A 17125-nucleotide genomic window follows, 5' to 3' on the forward strand; every position below is an offset into this window, starting at 1 on the left:
GGAATAGTGGTGTTTCCCTTCTTTTGATAATTGCCAGGGGCAAATACCACAAGCTGCCTCTCAGAATGGATCTACTACATTAGATCAGGCATGTTTGATGCACCTAGACCCCAGTCGACTTCAGTTGACTGCCTAGATAATAGGGTCTTAATTCCCTTTAGGAACCTGTTTACTGAGGAGGCAAGAAAGCCTTCCACTAGAAAATCATATATTAGGAAATTGAAATGGTTTGCTAGTTTGTGTCAACATCAAAAGTAGCACCCACTCGGGGATAGTTTTTCTCTGGTTTTATATTTGTGTAAGTTGCTATCCTATGGCCTTTCTTACTTCTCTCTCAGTGTTAATTTATCAGCCTTTTTATTTATTTATTTTATTTTTATTTTACATTTGTTGACCGGGCTAGTCCAGCTGGATCAATGTCCATTTTCAGTGGAGGCCCGGGGAGAAAAGCTCCAATGATGAAAGCAAGATAATAAAAATAAACATATACAATTAGCTCAAAAGCAATGAGCAAAAATATGAAGATTTTAGTACAGGTAATACAAATCTAAAAAGAAAACAAATAAAACCAACTAAAGTAATAAGTAAGGGATTAACTACTTTCAATACATAATATGTAAGACATAAATATAAAAGACGATTAAAAATTTTTTATTTTTTAGAATGTTTGCCCAAGAGTCCTCCTCTTTCAATGCATTTTCATATCAAAATATTTTTGAAAGGGGTTTTGAAGAAAACCAGTGGCCTCTCCTTGGTATCTTAATTTTGTGTTTGAGAAGTTAACACGTGCTCCATTTGAAACCGCTAACCTGGCTGACTTGAGCTTCTTAACATGAAAAACAGTTTTACTGATTGCTCTGAGCTCTGTAAGAAGGGTATCCGAGTTGCAGACTCTTACAGTGAGTCAACCCTATCTCATTTTCCATAGAGGCAGGGTTTCTTTGTGGACTATTTCTTTTTTATGCCTAAAGTGGTGTCTCAGTTTACATTAAGTAAATCTGTCCATCTCCCCATTTTCTTTTCTAAACCTAAAAATGAGGGAGAAAGGATACTCCATTTCTTGGATGTCCTTAGACAACTTGGGTATGATCTTGACAGAACTAAATCTTTCAGATGTTTGGATCAGTTGTACATTTTGTTTGAGGTCAAAAGGAATGGGATAGACAGTGCATTTCTAAACGGTTGTCTTGGGCTATTAACTTTTTTTTGTACTAACCATAACAAATCTATTCCAAGCAGGTTAAGGCCCTCTCTACCAGGACCTTGGCTTCATCTGTAACTTTTTGGAAAGGTTTGGATTATAGAAGTATTCCAGAAACTGCTACTTTGTCCTCTGTACATACTTTTACAAAGCACTATAAGATTGATCCCTTCTCTAGGTCCAGGTCAGGCTTTCCTGGGACCATTCTCCAGGGGTTCCTGGACTCTTCTCCTTCCACCTCCCAAATGTAGTTAACTATGGTAATCTACCCATATAGCTAAGGGTACTGCAGCAGTGATCAGTACAGTAAACATAGTGCAGTTGTGTAAGTTGAACTTAACAGTAGATGTTTGAATGATCAGTGATGCAGTAGCTGCTCCTTCCCTCACCCCCCCCCTGTTTTTGTTGTTTTTATGCCGGGATGTGGACATTTATGTTTTGTTACTAGCTCAGTCCTTTCAGGGCTCAGCCTCCCTCTTTCGGCTGGCAGAAAAGCTTTGATAGGCTATGTGCCCAAACTTGTCTTTTAGTCATCTCAATGTGAGCTGCTTGACAGTTGGGGTGTGTGGAAGATGCCCTGAAGCTTTGGAAACATTGGCAGGATATAACCCTTATAACTATAGCTGCAGCAGCAGTGATCATTCAAACATCTACAGTTGCTGTTTTACACATTTGTGCTTTCTCCAGTTTGTTTCTTGTAGTACAGTCTTATTAACCGCCGTGCTGTAGTCTTTACACACGATTTGTGGTATGCAAATCATCAATAGCAAGACTTTAGATGTGCAGTGTTATAGCCATGTTCTTTAGCTCGAGACTGCTTTTCAAAATTCTCTTAAGACTAAATTAACTTTGCTTCACATGAACAGATAACATCAAAAGGAAACTTGAGTAGAAAGATCATTTCCTCACATGACAACCTCTTCCTGTTTGCCACTAAAAGTGCATTAACTGTTTCTGTTGACTGAAATGGCGGAATACTGACAGTTTTGTGTAACTCTGCCTTTAGTTTGCCATTCATGTTTTGTTTCTACTTTTCTGAAGGAAGTAATATGATGTAAGTAACTTGCCTAATTACTATAACGACTTTGCACATTTGGGTATTTGTAAAATATGTACTCACATTTGTGATGGATACTACTACTGCAGAATAATGTGCGGTTTCAAATCAGTATAGTTTTATGGTGTTTGGTGTTTTTATTTGCGTATCATATTTTTTGCGTATAAGGTATATTTTGCATGATGATCTCACTGGTAGTAGGGTGCATGTGTTATGGTATTAGTTTAGTAATAATGGAGAATACATGATGACACTGAGGTAATCATGTGTGAAACAGTAGTTGCTCAATTAATGATAAGGAATATGCAGACAAGCAATATGATCTTTCTCTACTTTGAGTATGTGACTAATTGTTTGAAGAATTCAGAAAATGTTTAGAGGATAACATGCATTACTGGGAAAATGCAAAACCCTACTATATTTCAAAACTTTTTTTTTTTTTTTTACTTTATTTCCTTTGGCTTTTCTGCACCGTTTATTGTTGTCATGATTGCAAGTGGAGCACAGCCGGCGTCCCATTTTTGATGGAAATATTTTCCATTGTAGAATATCAGATTAGGAACATTTGGGTTTTAGTACTGAGGCTCTGGAGTGCACAAGTAACTTATAAAGGCAACTGTATACTGAACTGCAGATCCAATGTTTTTCATCTGATTCAACAATTAAGGTTATCTGATCCAGCTGGGTCTGACCTTGGAGCTTTTCCAAGAGCTTGAATCCATGTCTCTGACTCTTCCCCACCCATAATTTTTTCTGGTCCCCAGATTACCTCAGATGTCGCTCGCTGCTTTATCGAGCAATGTGTGTGTTGGGCTGTGACATTTATCAGTGACATGCATCTTCTGTCTTTTCAGCATTTCCCTTTTTGGAGTTTTTATATATATCCTCACTTACTAAAAACTGTCATTTTTTGTAGTGAAGTCTAGTTGTCATTTATTATATTGGACTTTTTCGCTGTCAGTTTTTGTGGTACCAGTTCAAGATGGTTATTGCTGCTGTGGCTGTATTGTAAATTTGAACTCTTTAATGTTGGTTTTCCCCAACATGTCGGACATGGCCACTGGGTTTAAAAAATGCTTGGCCTGTGACCACAAGATACTGCCACAGGATCTGCATTCACTGTGTGTTTACTGTTCGGGGTCACATATTTAAATGCAGACTGTGAGGCATTTGCTTCCTTTGGGATTAGAGCTTCCCCCTCAGCAAAAAAGATGGAGAAAGAAAAGGTTCAGAAGGAGAAAGAGAGAAATATAAAGAAGCTAGCAAAATAAATAGAAAGAAAAAGAAGAGAGATCAGATAAAGCCTGAAAAATAAGAAGAGAGATCAGATAAATCCTGAAAAATATCTCCAAATCCATTGGAAATGTCCAGCCTGGCCTCAAAGGCATTCTGATCAGGAGCCTCATCTGATCCGATCTCCATTGCCCCCTTTGTTTTTCACGATATCCAGGGAGTCTGGGACTTCATTCCCCATTCCTGCAAGAAAAGTGCGTATCCTCACTTTATCCTTCATGTCCCCTTGTTTGTCAAGTCTTTCAGAAACTGACGTTGACAAGATGATGCAGAAGTTTCTTCAGTCTCAGATTCAACTGGGGGTCATCCTGGCATGAATCCCTTCAGTAGCTCTGGACATGCCCCCTTCTGCCCTGCCACTGTTATCTCCTCTTCCAGTTTGACTGTCTGATCCAAAGCCCATGGATCTGAATATGCCTAGTCATGCATCACCATTGGAACAAGACAGCCTTTTTGACTTCAGCAGTTCCCCTTACTCTGTCGACTCCAGCACTGTTAGAATGAGTCTTGGAGCTAGAGTACCAAAGCAGAGGCCTGGGGATTTAAATCAATTCCAGAATTCTCAGATCAGTCCTTTCCCCTCTGTGCCTCTAAGCTCAACAGCTCAGCACCATTATCTACCTCGGAGTCAAGTCAGTGCCAAAGGTAGCCACTCTTTCCTCTGGATCGGATGGCTTTTCCTTCAGTATTAATTTCTTCTTTGCCCTTTGAGTGGGTTCTTTCCAGGTCTAGAGGGTCGGTGCCTTTACCACATTCTGCTTCTTCCTGACCTCTGTAGATCCTGTTTCCATATTCACTCATCCTGATTGATAGGGGCAGTCAGCCTGATTCTTCCTCCTATTAAGTCTATCAAAAACAGAGCCAAGAATGCTGTCTCAGTATGCATTCCTCTTGATTCAGCAAGAATGTTCCCTAATGCATCCCATTGTGATTACTCTAAGGGTAACAGCCTGGATGACCCAACACTCATCCTTTCTTTTCAGAGAACATGCTTAATATTATGAGGGAGGCTAGGAAGTCGTACTTGGGGAAAATGAAAAAGATTCTCCCTTTGGTGCTTCCCCAGGGGCCAGGACCCAAATGCAGCCCAACTGTCACTACTGGTCCTGAATTTATCTGTCAGACCTTCACAAAAAAAGGCCTTTTCTCCCAGAATCATAGGAAGGGTGAAGGGGGCAACTGCTGCAGAAGTAATAATGTATTAAGGGGCACGATGATAGTCAGTTGCCAGTGGGGCTTTATTACAGTTCCATCATTCAGAAATGAACATCACTACTGTAATTGGTGTCAAGGCAGAAGGGTTTAGTGGGTGGTATTGCAGCTGTAGAAAACCGCCTGCTGCAATTTAGATTTGTATTTGCAGCAAGCAGTGTGCTATAGTGTAAAATGTTTTTTACTCTCAATTTAGAGAGCTGAGTAGCACAAATCACAGACTGGGGAGAATGTACCTGCTCAAGACCTCTTAAGAACTTGCTATTTCAACAGAGGATCATCATATTGAAGCTCAGACTTTTTTCCCCTAAGTTGAGGAGGACAGGTCGGGAAGAAAGTTCATTTCTTCTGTGTACAAATGCCAGAACAGGGAAGGGAATGCATCCTTTTCATGCTCCTCAACTTGAGAGGTGCCAGATTTGAGAATGGAACTGGGCACCAGATGAACTTTGGTTCCTTTTCAATTTCAGCTACCAGAGAAACAATTTCTAAAAGGAGTGCTGCATCTTAGATTGGCTAAAAAGAACAATAACCCACCATAGAACTTCATCTGTGTTTTAAAGAAGTAACGGGACTGCTACTTGAACCAGGATTCTCTGAGTTGTAGTCAGAACTTATGTTCTACTCCACAGAGATGTCTAGCTCTGTAAACATTGATGCCAAAATTTACTAAAGGTTTGGAAAAAGTCTAATACAAAGATAAAGTGTACTTCCCATGTTATATAAACGGTTGTGTTGTAATGTTTTGCCTTCATGTAATGCAAACTTTTTATCCATTATAAAATATATATAGCTAGAACAGAAAGAAAATATTATTCCTTAATTCTGCAAAAACACTTTAGAAAAAGAACTGTAAGCAGAAAGGAAGTAGCTTGTAGCCAAGACAGAAAGATTAGGGATCTCACATAAGCATTTTATCACTGACAAGATCAAGGAGTGACTATGTCTATATGCTCTTTCTCTCTCTCTCTGAAATGGATGTATTAACCTGATGCTTCCAGCCATTTTGCACAGTATGTTTTATAAGCTGGCACCCACTACTCTTGAATGGGTGCCAATGTACAATTGCTGTCCAGTGTTCTTGAATGGTGTATAAGCATTCCTAATACACAGTGTATTAGGTGCTGCTGTGCTTTGGATGTGTCACAGTGTTTGTGTAGCAAGACTGCTACATGACACAGCAATGATGAGCAGCCCTCTGAGGTATAAGTATGCCTTTCTGTACTGCTTGTCACTGCTGAACTGTGGTGTGCCATACTGTCTGTAAATGGTTTATAAAAAAAAAAAAAAAAAATTAGTCCCTAGACATGACAGCACACCAGGGGTCATTACTCTGTTATGACAGTAAGGAGGATATGGTGCTGTAACACGTCCCATGGGCAGCTGTCATCACTGGAATGGGTTGGGATAAGCTTAGGTGTTATGGAAAATTTGCCTGCATCACATGACCGTACGATCATGGGCATTAGACTTGTGGGACCTTTTTTTACCTTACTTCTAGAAGCAGGTCATATCAGGGAGGAATTTATGGATGCCCATCTAATTATCAAGGTTCATCTTGAAGGACACAAGTGTGTCACTTTAACATGTAAGGACAATTTATAGAGATGGAGCAAACACTGGACAATCAGCATGCCCCTCCAGCATGTTTTATTTATACCTTGGTAGAAATTCAGATCCTTGGTTTTCATGTTTGTGGAGATGCTTGTGTTGTGGAAATGCAACAGATCAAGGAGGGCTGGGTGTTTAATAGTACAGAGTGCAAGACATGAATCTCCATGTAAGCATCTGTAAGAGACAGGGCTTCAAGCCTGACTTGGCAGCCAACAGTCTGTAGACCAGTATCTTTTGTGTTAAGATCTTCTGGGGCTTTTCTAGCTGTGTGATTTGTCCAGATATATAACAAATGTGGAATCATGCTCTGTAGCTGGTCTAATAGCAGAAAAGGACACCAGCACGAATCAACTTCCAAGAACCACACTCGGACCAAATAGACTTAGCGCTTTGATTCACTTTATTAACGTGAACTTCATCAGAAAAAACATACACACCATCTCACCCCTTCCTTTTATAACAAATTAAATTGAATAACAGGAAATGATGTAACGTGAGAATCATGTCTCATAAATATAAAACAAATAAGACATATAAAACCATGTACAAAAATATAAATAATGTTAATAATAAGTATTCATTGTTTCACTACTCATATTTCATCTGTACAGTAAAAAACATTTTAAGTTAATGACTTCATTCAAGCCAGGTAGTACATCTGCTCCAAATAGCAACTGCCAAAATGCCTCTTTCGGTCCATTCTGCCATTTCTGCACAAAGACAGCTGTATTTGCTCAGTAGATCTTTAAGATGCATGCTATCATATCAAAATGAACAGGCGATCCAGAAGTTATCTACTCTTCCATCTGGGAGCCAGTCATTACCAGTTAAGTTCTGAGTGCTGCCCTATGGTCTCGCCACTGCCCCCAGCATGTTCACCAAGTGCATATCAGTTGTAGCAGCTCACTTGAGACTGCTGGGATTCCAAGTGTTTGTATATCTGGACGACTGGTTCTGAACTGCTCCAACCAGACATCAAATGATTCAAGCAAGGGACTTATTTACTCTAGCTGTGTTCCCTTCTGGGAATATCTGCTAGTCACAACAAGTCTCAGCTCACTCCAACTCAGACTTGGGAATTCATTGGTGCTTTTTTCAATACAGACACCCAAATAGCTTTTCTTCATCTCCTTGGATACAAACTATTCAATTTCAGGTCAAAAAGATTGTTTTGAATTCTTCCCTCCCAGCTCGGCTGATACTCCAAGCCTTGGGATTCATTGCAGCAGCAATCACTCTTGTACCATTAGCCAGATTCCATATGAGGATCCTTCAACGGCCTCTTGCAACTCATTGGTCTATTTTACAACACCTATTATCCAGGCCAGTCAGAATAACACAGGATTGCAAGAGTTACCTTCTCTGGTGGTTCTAGTCCAATCAGATACATGAAGGTTGTTCCTTTGTTCTTTCCTAACCCAAGGCCACAGTGATCACTGATGCCTTCCAGTTTGGGTCGAGGGGCACTTCTTGGGAAGGGCAGTCCAAGGCACATGGTTCACCAAAGATGCCAAAATGCATATCAGTGTTCTGGGGATGAGAGCTGTCGTCCTAGCGTTTCAGGCCTTCCAAGACACTTTCCCAACCAGGACTATTGGAATTCAGATGGACAATATCAGTGGTCTGGTACATCAACAAACAAGGGGGACCCAGATCTTGCCCTCTTTGTTGAGTAGCTGTGAGAATATAGCAACAGGCAATATCGCCTAATCACTTTCTGATGGCAACACATGTCCTGAGGAAGTCCCAGCGTGATTGCAGACAAGTTAAGCAGGTCCATTCTGGTGCCTCACGAGTGGTGTCAGTGTCAACTTGAAGGAGATGATTTTCCGTCAATGGGACCAACCATGCTGCGACCTTTTCGTATCTCCCCTCACCAAGTGCAGCAGGGTCTTTGCCCTGATCCCCCCATTGGGGGAGTCACTGAGGGATACTCTACTTCATGCTTGGCCTTCTGGTCTCCATTATGCTTATCCCCCATTACCCCTCATCCCCAAATTTGTCCAGAAAGCATCTTGATTGAAGAGCACACTTATACTCATTGCCCCTTACCGTCTCATTCAGATCTGGTTTCCCTTCCTTTGACCTCATCTTCTACATCTGCCCTGGATTCTAGATTCAACTCCAGACCTCTTGTCTCACCCGACAGGCATAACCTATCTGGATACATCAGTCCTCTAATTGACTGCATGGGTTCTCCAGTTCCCTCGATTGTTAGGCAGGCCAGGCTCTTCTCCCCTGTCCTTCATATTTTATCTTGCCATAAAGCTTCCACTAGAAAAATTTACAAAAGTAAGTAGAAAAGATAAGTTTTTTGGGCCCATGGCAAGAATTTAGATCCATTTTCAGCACCGATTTCAGATGTCCATGACTTTTTAGCCACAATTTTCAATGCGGGTGGTAGCTCCTTAACTACGAGTATAATTAGCAGCCATTTGCAACTTTCATATTGGAGTAAATAATTCTACCTCAGCTTCCTCAAAGATTTGTAAGGCTCAGGGGAACCTACTTACTTAGACCTCCTTTAAAAGATCTTTCTCTTCGTCAGGATTTAAATGCTGTTCTTGAACCCAGGACTCTGTGCAGTACAGTCACAGCAATGTACCTCTATACCATCTAAGCTGTAATACATCATCAGCCCTTGCAAGTCTCAAACCCAGGACCCTGCACACTATACCCAAAGTGATTTACCAGTGAACAATTTGAAATGTATTTTGGTCCTTTGTCTCTCACTGTTTTTCTATGTTATTTTGAGCAAAGAGATTGAGAGGTGTTTGGGGGGTTCAATGCATTGCACATTATGTTCTGACAACAGTCGGCTGAGAAGATGCATCCTGTGTGGCAGTTATTTATGTATGCATTAATCAGTTTCATCTCAAAGTTCTGAGTTGTGTTAAGAGTCCTGCAAGCAGCAGTAATTGATGGAGATGGGGCTTTTTGATGAAAATTACTGAGGGGGGGGGGGATTTCAGTGTATCTAATAGGAACAAGTTGGGCATACATTTTTCTTCAGTTTTCATCATAAACATAGGCATTCTACTCAGTAAGTGTCTGTGACTTTCTGGGTAGGTTGAGTATGATAGCAACTGATCGTTGGGCCATTAGTGCAGTGTAGCTTTGCCTCCTAACTGTACTTGTTTCTCAGGTTGAGTTGTTTTGGCTGGGTTCAGTGTGTGTGTGTGTGGGTGTGTGTGTGTGTACATACTCCCTTGTCTTTGTACAAATTTTATCTAGATGCTGTGGATTCCTCCCCAGACCCTCAGCTGGGGAGTTCCAGGAGAGACTGCTGAGCAACAGTGGGGACAATTGAGCCCTTTCTCTAGTGCTCCATTTCAGCTAAGACTGGTCTTGTTGATTGCAGTCCAACATGTAAGGTATATGTAGTCAATAAAGTAGTGATAAGGAGTGGGTAGGCAGTCTGTGAATGAAAGAGAATGATCCTATGTGTTATTTGATCACAGGTAATGATCACTGACCCTCCTTAATAGTGCTGTAATAGAGCCCCACACCATTTTAATTAGCCCCACCAATTCATTTGCTTCCTTGCAGCCCCGTGCTTTGAAGTCACTAGCCACCACTGTGTATATCTGGCATATGCTAATACCTCTCAGCTGTCCAGATTTTCACAGACTGTCCAAAAATTTTGCTTCATATTTTTGGTGTGGTTTTTATGACATGTTTGGTTTTCTGGCAAACAGTTGAGGAATGAAGTCACTAAATAATGACAAGTTTCCGTTTCAGACTTCATATCCCTCAAAAAACTGCATATTCATGCAAAACCTATTCTAGTAACTTTCTAGTTTATAAGTACAGTATTTGAAATTTGTCCCTATTTTTGGACCTTTGTCACCTCAATATTTTTGGCTTTGTCCAGATTGTTTATGCTGAGAGGTATGCTTATTTCACACACTGAATGCTTAAATAGTACAGAACTGTAATGTTCTGGAAGTGGTGCTTCTAGATACTTGTTTTATGTTAAGCTAAATGACATGGGTGTAAATGAAAGTGACGGCCAAATGAAGATTTTCCATTTGTAACAGAGTTTGTGCTAAACAGTCTCAGTTCTAGCTTTCTTTTTTTCTGAGTAACGATATATTCCTACTAAGTTTGTTTGGCACATATAATGTATTTTGTTCTGTATAATAACTGAAGTCTGGAAAGGTGAAATATGAGTGATGTAAAAAAAGTCATTGCATGTGGTAAAATACAGCCAGTATATAGAAAATAGAAATTTTCCCCAAAGGGAACTGCCCAATAAAGGAACAGCACCAAGTAGACAGTCAATCCTCAAAAGCCTTAGTGGAGTGTACTCTTCTTTGGCAGTAAAACTTTGAAGGGCTTGGCAACCAAGCTTGTCTTTAACAGCTCAAGCTACTTGGTAATTTGGGTGCATGGAAGGTGCCCTCAAGTTTTGAAAGTTGGCCGGCTCTTTTACCTTGACATGATATAACCCATATAGCTAGGGTTACTGCAGTAGTGCTCAATATGATATGAACATATAGGGATGATCAGTGGACAGGTGAATAGTGGTATCATGATTCTAAATTGTGAGACATTGAGCAGCTGCTGAAAGGTGGGATCTGCTGTTGTGGAAGCAGGGAATGATAAAACCGCAGTCAGTCCAGGTAGACAGATTACGGTTTTGGATCTCATCACTAATCTTAGATAAATAAAATGGGTATGAGTTTAATGTCATCATAAAACTCTACTGGATAAAATACATGGTGGAAGCGATTAGTAAACGTTTAAGCTTGAAACATTTTCAGCCGGGTTGACAAGAAAACTGAAGGCAAGGATGGTGTGAACTGTTGGGGAAAAAACAGATAAGGAAGAATAGACCAGCAGCAGCCTGCATTTAAAGTGGAATCTGTGTGTTGAGAGACAGCCTTACAAGGCTATCTGCAAATATATAGAGCTGAGTATATTTTTCTGTATTCTGTATTATAGAGCTAAATTGTTGCTTAGATATCTGTTGTCTTAATCTTCTGCAAATATACAGAGATCAATATATATTTTTTTGGTTTTATAATTTGCACTCTGATTCCTCACATCTCTGTTGAAACTTTTCCCCACCCCTTCCCTGTTCTTGGTTGTAGTTTAAATTTGGTGGCTTTTGCAGTGCCCGCCCCACTGTAGATTTGGTCTAGGACACTCCCCCAGTCCCATCTCTTTACCGGATTCTACCTAATAAACCCTTTCTGCACTTGCTTTTTTAATTTAATTACATTTTTTCAAACTGTGTGTGGACTAATATTGCTACATACTCAAGTGTGCCAGCTTGCACTGCATGTGAATTGTTTTTACTACTGTTTTTGCTACTTTTCTGAAAAAAAAAATTGTAAGCCTGTTTCCTACCTTTCTGTAATTAGTGTTCCAGATACAGATTTGAGGTATCCAAGACTATTTGTAAGCTTCTGAGCCCCCCAAGCCTTTCTGTGTTGGAGGGAAGCCTTCTAGCTTATCAGTGGGAGTGGTAAGCACTAGGTAACCTGTCTACCACATAAGGAGTGGTTCTGGCCTAGAATTTGTAGTTATTGACTGTTTGGGCGGTCTTCCATCTCTCTCAACTTTCTGATTTGAAGGCCTGCATTTGCATTTGTTTCTGTCCTGTAACCCCTGGGCCCATCTCATTTGCTCACTCAATTTTTTTTTTTTTTTTTTTTATCTGCTTTTACTGTATTTGTGTTTCTTCCTACTTTATTTTGCTTTTGTGTCATCTTAGAAGTACTCAATTGTATTTATTACTGCTTGGTGTAACTCATTCTAAGCCTTTTAGTTTAAGCACTTGGGCTTCAGACCAGTTGTTTTACATTAAGAAGATTTGTGGTCTGCACTGTAGTGGCAGAACAGGTAGCTTACATCCTTCTAAGTTGGGAACTGCTGATTGAGGGCTCAGTGTCTGTTATTCTAAAAGTGTATTAATTCTGGTTTAAGCACTTGGGCTTCAGGCCAGTTATTTTACATTAAAAGGGTTCGTGGTCTGCACTCTTATGGGAGGAGAGGCTTTACTCTGCCCTTCTGAGCTGGGAATTTCTGGTTAAAGGCTTATAGAACCTGCATATTTGAACTGCTTCTTACTGAAATTGGTACACCTTGTTTGCTGTAGCATAGACTAGATCCAGGCCTGCTGAATCTAGCTTTGTTTGTATAACTTGAGCACTAATCCAGGCATTCTTTAAAGTATTAAATTGTATTTATTACTGCTTTGGTAGTAACTTGATTGAAGTGTAACTATCATTCTAAGTCTTTTGGATTAAGCACTTGGGCTTCAGACCAGTTGTTTTACATTAGGAAGGTTTGTGGCCTGCACTGTGGTGGCAGGACAGGTAGCTTACATCCTTCTAAGTTGGGAACTGCTGATTGAGGGCTCAGTGTCTGTTATTCTAAAAGTGTATTAATTCTGGTTTAAGCACTTGGGCTTCAGGCCAGTTATTTTACATTAAAAGGGTTCGTGGTCTGCACTCTTGTGGGAGGAGAGGCTGGACTCTGCCCTTCTGAGCTGGGAATTTCTGGTTAAAGGCTTATAGTGCCTGCATATTTGAACTTTCTTACTGAAATTGGTACACCTTGTTTCCTGTAGCATAGACTAGATCCAGGCCTGCTGAATCTAGCTTTGTTTGTATGCTTGTTGTTTGTTTGCTTATTTCCCTGAAACGCTAATTCCACCTAAAACGCGGCTTTTCAGCGCTTCTGTGGATCCCTAGTGATATCTGCATTGCTTAGTGTACTTATTTCCTTGTTTCACTTGAAAGAAAGTTACTGTTTGTCGTTTTGCATTTAAGTTACCTATAACACATTTCATTTAAGTTACCTGGCACTTGCTCACTAAAGCAATTATATAAGTCAGCACTAAAAAATTAAAAGCACTACACCCTCACAAACTTCCCTTGAGTAGCTTGTTCCCCATTGGCCCTTTTTTTTCAATTATAAAGGAATTCCCAATACTATTCTGACATGTCCAAAGGTCAGTTGTCAATCTCCTCTCCGGTCCAGCTGGTGAATCTGGGAATCTTGAGGCAATGTTACAACTGCCTCATGTACACAGACAACCCTCTCCTCCTCACAACAAATTCCAACACATGTGAGAGATGCAACCATATAGCCATACTGGAGGCTAAGCTCTCTCAACTCACTACTGGCGAAACCAGTCAGGAGGAGAAGGAAACCACACTCACTACAATTCCAGTCTCACATAGACCTACCACGACAGCAAACCAAACACATAAACACACAAAAACATACTCGGAGGCTCTAAATAAAAATCTGCCTAAGCATCAGGGACCTCCAAAGCAGACACCCAAGCAACCGCTATCCCAAAACAAAACACATGCAACACATAGCTCACAAAGCCAGTGTGCTGAACAGTCACAGCCCTTAAGGCTAAACAACACACCTGATACACTTATAATAGGTGACTCTGTCGTCAGGCACACTGACGTCCCGCTCACCAGGCTGAACAAGAAGGTCACGGTGACCTGCCTGTCTGGCGCTAGGATCCGTCACATAACACAAGCACTCGGGTCACTCCAAGGCAAGTACAAATATGACTCGGTCATTGTCCATGCTGGTGTGAATGACCTGAGACGTTCCTCCCTGGACTACATGAAAAGAGACATAGAGGAGCTCTCTGAGCATGTAGCCCAGGCCGGTATGACCCTGACCTTGAGTAGCATCTTACCCTCACCAAGAATGATACCACAATATGAAGACAAGATGATCAATTTCAACAATTGGCTTAAGTATTGGTGTCATTCAAAGGGGATCCAATGCCTGTCAGCCTGGGATGACATGCTTGACAAGCCACAATGCTTCGCTAGGGACGGCTTGCACCTTTCACCCCTGGGCTTTCGGATATTGGCAAAGGCTCTTCCTACCCCCATAGTGCCTTTTTTAGGCAAGGCTCAAAAGACAAACCCACCTCCATAGGTATCACAAGGGATAAGAAACTGAGTAATGCTACTCAATGCCAGAAGTCTAAACCTCAAGATGCACGCACTCGAAACTCTCCTTAGCGTGGAGAACATCGATATCTGTGCAGTAACAGAGACCTGGTTCAAGGCTCCCGAGAGCATCCCAGCACTACCAGGTTATACCTCATACTCTTACCATGCTTTTCGGCCCCAAAACTTGGACCGAACCACAAAAGGAGGGGGAGTATCAATAGTCATCAAAGATACTCACACTTCCCGGTTGGTGGCACAGCACGAAGCATCAGAGACTATCCATGTGCAACTAACAGTGGGTAAAACTGCCTTCCAGTTTATAGCCTGCTACAGACCACCCTCCCAAACCCAGGAACCCCACTCGGCCTTCCTGAGAACACTGGAAAATCTGAAGGTCTCTCCAAACACCATTATATTGGGCGACTTCAACTACCCAAACATAGACTGGGGAGCATTACTGTAGTTCCAGCACCCTAGCCCAAAGGTTCCTAGAATTTATAAACTCAAATGCTATGGAACAACTTGTTACCACTCCCACAAGAGGGGAAAACATACTGGACCTGATCATCACTAACATGGGGACTCTCTGCTCCAGACCAGAAGTGTATCCCTCACTGGTAAGATCAGACCATAAACTAATCTCACTGGATATTCACATCCCGACTCCACCCCATGCCCAGAAAACCACAGTGAAAAACTTCTCTAAAGCAAATTTCACACTCCTCAAAACCGAGGTGGAATCCTTCAAAGCCCCCGGGCCTGTGGAAAATACAGCCCAGACCGCAGAATCCTTTATAAACGCATTCTATAAACACCTTCAGGAATGCATGGATCATGCAATCCCAAATAAAACCAAGACCTAATCCTCCAAAGGCAGACGTCCTGTCTGGTGGACCCCAGCCATAAACAAAACTAAACAATAGAAGGAGGAAGCTACTACATGATAGAGCAAAATCCCAGAAAGGGGAGGCATCTTTGATCAGTATTAGCAAAAAACTACGGGCACTCATAAAATCGTCTAAGGCCAGCTTCGAGAGAAAAATTGCACAGGACACTAAGGATAATCACAAGGCTTTCTTTAGTTATGTTAGGAACCTGGGTGGGAATTCCCAGATATGCTCAGAATTAGTCCAAAATGACAAAAAAATACACAGAACCCACAGGCATTGCCAAGATCCTAGCTGACAGGCTCAGCGCAAACTTCTCACCCCCCTCCCCACCAAAAGGGCAAATATCTATCCCAGCAGAGTGCTGCCCCCCTGACATCTCAGATGCTCAGGTAAGAGCTGCCCTCTCCAAAGCAAAAAACACAGCATCAATGGGACCAGACGGTGTCCCGGGCTGCGTCCTACATGAACTCCAAGAAGAGCTAAACCCAAACATAAAACTACTGTTCAATCTCAGCCTTACTACAGGATATGTACCCAAAGAGTGGTGTACAGCAACAGTGGTCCCTCTCCACAAAGGTGGTGCCTCAACGGATCCTGGAAACTATCGCCCCATAAGCCTGACTAGCTTGGTCTGCAAAGCTATGGAAAGGATCATCATGGACCTCATAAATAAAGATATTGGGGACCTACAGACACTGAATCCTACCCAGTTTGGCTTTGTTAAGGGCAGATCTTGCCTCTTAAACCTGGTTGATTTCTTTGAAACAGTCACCAAGGCCATTGACGAGGGAAAGGTGGTCCACACAGCCTATCTGGACCTCGCAAAAGCCTTTGATACAATACCCCACTCGGGCATTATAGATAAGCTCACCAGCTTAAATATAAACCCCTATGTCACTAGATGGGTTGCAAACTGGCTCAAGGACAGAACCCACATGGTTAGAATTGCTGGAGCCATGTCAGATTCCAAACCAGTTATAAGTGGCGACCCACAAGGTTCAGTCCTGGGACCTCTCTTGTTTGGTATATATTTCTTGGAGGTACAGGCCAACACGGAAGGGCTGTGGCTGACCAAGTTCGCAGATGACCGCAAACTGGGCGCCATAATCGACTCTCCAGCCGACACAAGCATTCTCCAAAAGGGCCTCATAGAAACAGACAACTGGTGCCAGAGCCATGGCCTCAAGCTAAACGCCAAAAAGTGTATAGTCATCCCCTTTGGCAAAAACAAAGTGCCCACAAATTACCACATAGGTGGTAATCCATTAAGAACAGAAGAAGTAATTAGGGACCTGGGGACCCAAGTTGATAGCAGTCTCTCATTTGACAACCACGTGGCCAAAGTGCTTAGAAAAACATTTTATATAGCCCACTTAATCATGAAGGGATTCACATCTAGATCAGGGGAGGTCATCGTGCCTCTTTACTCATCCCTCATCAGGCCCATAATTGAGTACAATGCCCCTTTTGGGATGTACCTTACCAGACACCTGCAGCAACTGGAAAGACCCCAAAAGTACCTCACCAAGAGGATCAAAGGGCTCAAACAGATGCCATATGCTGCCCGGTTAAAGAAACTCCAGCTCTACTCAGTGGCATACTGCCTGCTCAGAGGCGATCTGTGCCTGGCATATAAAGCCATGTCCAACTCGGAATTAATGGTCATGCTGCACCTCAGAAAATCCAAATCCCATCTAGCTACGCGCTCGAGAGACTTGAACCTCAGCACTGAAATAAACAGGACATGCTGGAGGGACAGATTCATAACCCAGAGGCTCCCTTCACTCTGGAATAAAATCCCAGTCCAGGTTAGGCAGAGTCCCTCATTGACTCTCTTCAAGAGGAATCTTGATGAGTGGATGGGACATCGTAGGTTTACCCTGGGTATCACTTCTGTGTCACTGTTAGACAGAGG

General features: G+C 41.8%; 1 protein-coding gene across 7 annotated transcripts in view; it reads left to right on the plus strand.

Annotated features, from left to right (window-relative positions):
- Window positions 1-17125, plus strand: part of MGAT3 (beta-1,4-mannosyl-glycoprotein 4-beta-N-acetylglucosaminyltransferase) — a 773371-nt gene that overhangs the window by 738407 nt on the left and 17839 nt on the right. Inside the window, exon 1 of one of the 7 annotated variants that reach the window (XM_044066915.1) lies at window positions 2237-2255. The exons of the other annotated variants lie outside the window; for them this stretch is intronic. Within the exon in view, the coding sequence (XP_043922850.1) occupies window positions 2251-2255 (5 nt within the window). The 5' untranslated portion in view covers window positions 2237-2250. Of the gene's footprint in view, window positions 1-2236; window positions 2256-17125 lie in introns of those variants that run through there. 7 annotated transcript variants of the gene reach the window in all.

Source organism: Protopterus annectens, chromosome 1.part0 (assembly GCF_019279795.1).
Source record: "Protopterus annectens isolate FY-2018-M chromosome 1.part0, PAN1.0, whole genome shotgun sequence".
Lineage (NCBI taxonomy): Eukaryota > Metazoa > Chordata > Ceratodontiformes > Protopteridae > Protopterus > Protopterus annectens.